Source organism: Leptonotus elevatus, chromosome 2 (assembly GCF_054856555.1).
Source record: "Leptonotus elevatus isolate MCC_2025b chromosome 2, RoL_Lele_1.0, whole genome shotgun sequence".
Taxonomy (NCBI): Eukaryota; Metazoa; Chordata; class Actinopteri; order Syngnathiformes; family Syngnathidae; genus Leptonotus; species Leptonotus elevatus.
In genome coordinates, this window is record NC_141240.1 from 31626739 (window position 1) to 31632738 (window position 6000).

The following is a 6000-nucleotide window of genomic DNA, read 5'->3' on the forward strand; positions in this document are numbered from 1 at the left end:
TTTAAATTCTCTCTCAGCTCTAAGTTGATTCTGCCATTAAAAATACTAAGAAAACAAAGCAGTGGTGTGGAAGCGTCTCGGCTAGCTGGGATTTTGTGTCTCTCTGGCATCGCTCAGTGTAATCCTGGTAGCGTGGGATCCCTGTGGGGAAAACATGCAGCGCTCCACCGGCTGCTCACGTGCTTCCTGCATGAGGCTAAGCTCTATAAATAAGCCCCGGAAGACAACGCAGTGGATCACAGCCATGAGCCGTCATCATGCTCTGGCTCAGCAAGCCGACGTCATCTGTCGGGCAACATCGTCATGCTTGATACCGGACCTGCTTTGCTTGTGCATATGGTGGAAAGTTAAACCACAAGACAACAACTATCATGTCACCCGAGTGAACCATTGGATCATTTGCATGATCTATACTTAACTCATTCACTGCCATTGATGACTATAAACGTAAAAAATTCATGTGAACTATTTCTATTAGTTTAATTTTTTTTAAATTTCATTTACATTTTTATGAAAACCTAGAAAAAAGTTTTTATTGTACATTTATAACATATATAAAATTTGTGGTTAATTGTGAGTCAACTATTGAAGTCATGTCAAGTCAAGTCACGCCCCTTATTTTTATTTTTTTATGTATTAGGGGGTCAGGCGATAATTTTTTAATTTGTAATTAATCACATGACTTCACTAGTTAACTAATGATTAATCAAACATTTTATATCTGTTCTAAATTTACAATAAAACAAATTCTAGGTTTTCATACTCTTGTTAGCAAAAGTGGATTTTTTTTTAAAACTAATAGAAATAGTACAAATGCATTTTTTACGTCTATAGCCGTCAATGGCAGTGAATGAGTTAAGTTCAAACCTCTTTGCCAGATATTTGTTATGTTGTCTTTTCACCATTTATTGTCTGACCTCTTTACTCTGCCCTTGAACATTTATTTCACGTATCCTCCATCAGAACAATTTTTTTCTATCCACAATGCCTGCTCTCGGGCTGTGTACTGGCTTCGGTCCAGGGGAGCAACATTAGTGACGATGGATAAGGACTTCAACAGCTTTAATTGTGTTTCTTCAATATACAAGTCAGTTGGTGTTATTTAAAAACATACTTCTTGAAGAGGTGTCGATCCAGGGCTCCATCTGTGGTTGTTTTCATGGTCACTTTCAGCATCTCCATACATTCTTTTAGTCGGGGGTCTCCTGTGCGAAGCCCCGTAGCTTTGAGAGCCTGTGGGGGGAGGAGGGGATGAATAATTAACCATGACTAAGCTTTAAAAAAAAAGAAAGAAAAAAATACTTTTCTTGGTCAAGACTTGGGTTGCAACATATCAGAAGAAAATTTCCAGCAAATTTCAATGGGAAGTAACTTAAGATGGGGAATTTTGGATATGTAACATAATCAAGCATAAATATTAGGGGTGGGAATCTTTGAATGTCTCTCGATTCAATACAATTCCGATTTTTGGGCCTGCGATTTGATTCAGAATCGATTTTCGATTACGAACGATTTTTGCTTCAAAATTATTTGATTGACAGTGATTTTTGCTTCAACCTATAGATGTACAAGGAATCGTAATGATCTACTCCAGACTCGCTAATGCTAACGCGGCACTTTTATCACTCAAAAGAACGGCTCCACACTGCAAAAAAACAACTTTTAATGAAGTAACTTAATCGTGACTTTTTCCTTCTACTCTCTAATGTGGCTACAACTTAACAGTGTATTAGACCGCGTGGAACCACACTGCCCCTAAGTGGCCAAATCGGGTACAACATGAACAGCGCTCTAAATAAAGGCACACAGACAAAGACAAGATAGTATAAAATAATTTTAATGAAATCAATTTTGGGACATTTAAAATCGATTCTGAATTGTACTAAATGAGAATCACGAATCTTATAAGAATTGATTTTTTGGCACACCCCTAATAAATATAAACATTTTGCATTGTCATAAGCGGACATTCATGCAAAATTACACAAATAAAAAGCATTTTATTTATTTTAAATAAAACATAATCAAGTTTTAAATATTTTATTGAACAATTAATTATTTCATTGGAAAACAAAAACATGAATGTTGGGTTAAATATTACTCACCCCCCTGACCCAACCCATTGGAAAATTAACTAAACTGCGCTCCCTCTCATTCAAAAATACCAACGGAATCCCATTCAAAATGTGAAATGACAAGAGAATCTTCCCTCAACCTTCTCAAGCCAAGCCTCCACATTTTCACCAAAGCCTTTCAGGTAACGGGCTCTTCAACTGCACTTGCATGGAATGTGCTTGTTTTCATCAGGATTAATGCAGGATTATATTTCCCCCAACTATTAATAGTCAACATTCAATTTTGTAAATTCCTGGTATGTTCCCGTTGTGTCCCATAAATTCCCATTGAAATTTTCCAACAGAACTTCTTAGGACTCACTGTGGTGAATTTGTGTATTGGGATCTTCTCTTGGCCTTCAGCGATGGTGTAGAAGAGCAAGTCCTCCAGGCTGGGCAGAACGCCTGCCTTCCTTCTCCTGCATGAGACACACAGACGGACGGCTGAGATGAGACTCCAGCCATTTAACGGCAAACTCACTGTGAAATATATCACAAGTTGAGTTTGCATCATGTGCACCAAAATGTTATTGCTCGACTACCAGCCAGGGAGATGTCAGCGATTCTCATCGTGTTTACACAGTTTTCCAATCAATCACAACAGAGTCTGCATCAGTGCAGCGGTTGCAGTTGGGGCGTGATGTTTGAAGGTCAAAACAAAGCAACACAAAATAGTGAATGGGAAATGTTCCCACGGAGATGTAAGGTCCGGTACCTGGCTGGTACTTGCAGCAGCAAAGCGAGTTAGTTAGGTCAGGAGGACGCGGGGACACTCAGCTATGATTCAAATCAACATCTGATTGGGATTTGCACAAAGCTGTCTGTCCACAGGCTGCTGGAGTGCCTCGTGGGAGACAAATCAGTGTGCTGGGAGAAGCAAAGCTGGACACTTACTACATTTTTCCTTCCCGAGTGAAGAAAATAATGACAAAGGAATACTGAGGAGGAGAGACTGGAATGAGTGGATGGGTAGGGTGGATGAGGTGGAGGAGATGGTTAAGGTAATGGAGCCAAGTAACTTCGAGAAGTATATGGGCTTATTTAAAGGAGGCGGTGGGGTGGTGGGAGGGGGCTATTTCTACTGATGGAAAATACAGCAAAAGTCAAATTAAAGTAGAAAGATACTTACAAAGAAAATCAAGCAGATCAACATAAGGAAGAGAATGTGCAGAAAACATTAATGAATTTGCGACAATGAACAATACAACAGGTACAATTTCTGTAGCATTTAATACTGTGCACATTTCTTACACCACCTGCAGCTTTGTTCTTGTTGTTATTTAACTCATTCACTGCCATTGACGGCTATAGACGTCAAAAATTCATTTGTAACTATTTCTGTTGGTTTAACATTTTTTTACACTTTTGTTAACAAGAGTATGAAAACCTAGATTTTTATTTATTTATTGTACATTTAGAACATATATAAAATTTGTGATTAATCATGAGTTAACTAGTGAAGTCATTCGATTAATTATGATTAAAAAAAATTATCGCCTGACGCCCCTAATTTTTAATAATCTTTTCTTCTTTTAGTTTTATTTTTTTCCATAATTAATCGCATGACTTCCCAATTAATCACACATTTTATATCTGTTCTAAATGTACAATATTTTTTTGCTAGATTTTCATACTCTTGTTAACAAAAGTGGGAAAAAATGCTAAACTAATAGAAATAGTTCAAATGAATTTTTGACATCTATAGCCGTAAATGGCAGTGAATGAGTTAAGTATCTTTCTCACAGCTGTCATAAGATATTGTGACAGGAAATAAAAGAGCAAAACATGCTTTTGACAGTTCTGTGGAAGTTTGTAGCAGCAGCACCCGCCGTCTATTAGTCATCATCCACAAACTAGGAAGGAGCCTGCTAACAAACAGACGGGCAAACGGACATAAACACAACACTACACTACTTTTTGTTTTGTTTTTTGCCTTTGTTTACTTTTGCGCCATGCATTCCCTCGCGTGATATTCACGGCACAAATAGTCATTGCAAAATTTTTAAAACAGCAAATCTAATGGTGCCTATCAAAGACTTTTGCATAGTCCTGTATATTGACAGAATTCATTCATCTTATATCACTTAATCCCAAAATGTATTTTTGTTTCTGTCAGACATGACATCAAGCAACCTTATTTCCTTAATGAGGCTCGTGTTAAGGTTAAAAGTGGAACATCTGCAACATCTGTACAGTCAAGACTCATTAGCACTTTTACAGCTCAGCTGCTCTGAATCCAAGTGAGCGATACTGCACTGGTGGTGGTTGGCGGTGCGCTCACGACAAACAGTGGGAGAAGACATCCGCCTGGCAGCGACTGAGAAATCAATCTGGGAGTGACTCATCCGCTGCTGGGCATTGCGCCAGCAAGCAGATTTTGCTTTGTGGAAAAATTATGGAGGTGTGGAAATCCAACAACCACTGTAACGCCACATTGGCTAGATCAGTGATTCTAATAATGTGGTATGAATACTGCCAGTGGTATGTGAAAGAATCACTGATTAAACAAAGGGTTCGGGGTTTCAGTATCAGGGGTTTTCTGTATTTTCCTATGAGTAAAAAGATTCTAAATGGAACTAAATAATTTTGCAGTGGCTTGCAAATATATTATTAAATTTACTTTTTAGGAATAAATCCCTTGCCTTGTTTTTATTTATTTTTTTAGGAACACTTAACTATGTTAACGATGTTAATGTTGGTGATATTTGGAGAGTTGAGAATTGTTTAGCTGTTGCTTGGTGTCAAATGTTTGAGAACTACTGAGCTAGAGAGCAGGCAAAGTTGATGTGGGTCATGGTCTCAAACTGCCCATGTTTTCCAATTGTGAATGAAGGTACCACTGCAGTATGAAAGGGATAACAGAAGCAGTATTGTGAAGTTTAAAATGCCTGCACGCAACGTCAGTGACTTGACAGTTTGAAAGGGAGACTGGCAAATAAATGTCAGCTTTCCTGTTATGTCTCTGATGTCTAAGTTATTGTGAATCCAAAGTGAAAGTGGCTCCTACGTTGATCACATATTAGAACACTGATATTACAACATACCTTCAGAACAATGTACAGTTGAATTAAATATTTTAAAAATGTGGCATAGAAATGTTGAATTTACATTCCATTTATTATATTTGTAAAGTAAACAATCATAAAGCGATGAAAAGCGTGACAAAGATTTTTTTTTAGGGGAAGCTGGAACGGATTAATGACATTTTCTTTCGTTTTTACTCAAGTAAAGTACAGATACTTGAAAATTCTACTTTAGTACAGTAACTAAGTATTTGGTTACTTTCCATCACTTCTCCAGCAATCTGAAGCTTTCATGTAGCTAACATCTAGCGCTCTAAACGTTTCGAGAGGCCTTGCTAATACAGTAGCTGTACAGTACCTATGGGAATTGTGAGCTAACTAACTCACTTCTTTCCATAGTAATGTTACTACAATCATAAATTCATATTTCACATGAAATTACATAAAATCCTGCTTTTCCCCCAGTGGAGTTGTGTACATGGCTAGCATCCGACGCGCATCGCTTCACTCACTTGTCTGTTGAAGAATCTTTGGTGGCCTCATCGGTTCCGTCTGCTTTGGAACAAAAGCCTCTGGCGGCATGCTGCTGTGTCGCCCTGGCCGGAGAGCGGCTCCAGTAGCCGGCTGCAGGTGGAGCGTGGACTCCCCCTGCCAAATGTCGCTTCAGCTGCCTCTGAAATATCTCCTTGAGCAGTAGCGTTGGCCGTAAATGGAACATTTCAATCTCGTCGACAAAGCGTAAAGAGCAAACAAATGAATGATCCCGAGAAGTGGAGTGCGTTCGAAGGAATAACACCAATAAGTAATGGAGTAACTGAGTAACGGGCTCCCGGCGAATGGACAACCAGTTCTCTTCAACCGAA

The 6000-nt window shown here is 38.6% G+C and overlaps 1 protein-coding gene across 2 annotated transcripts in view; it reads right to left on the reverse strand.

Annotated features, from left to right (window-relative positions):
- Positions 1-6000, reverse strand: part of glsa (glutaminase a) — a 16730-nt gene extending 10730 nt beyond the window's left edge. The window contains exons 1-3 of one of the 2 annotated variants that reach the window (XM_086068085.1): positions 5650-6000; positions 2437-2527; positions 1115-1233 (exon numbers count right to left, since the gene is read on the reverse strand). In XM_086068085.1, the coding sequence (XP_085924211.1) occupies positions 1115-1233; positions 2437-2527; positions 5650-5855 (416 nt within the window). In that variant the 5' untranslated portion in view covers positions 5856-6000. Of the gene's footprint in view, positions 1-1114; positions 1234-2436; positions 2534-5649 lie in introns of both variants that reach the window. The other variant, XM_086068084.1, reaches the window with a different exon arrangement.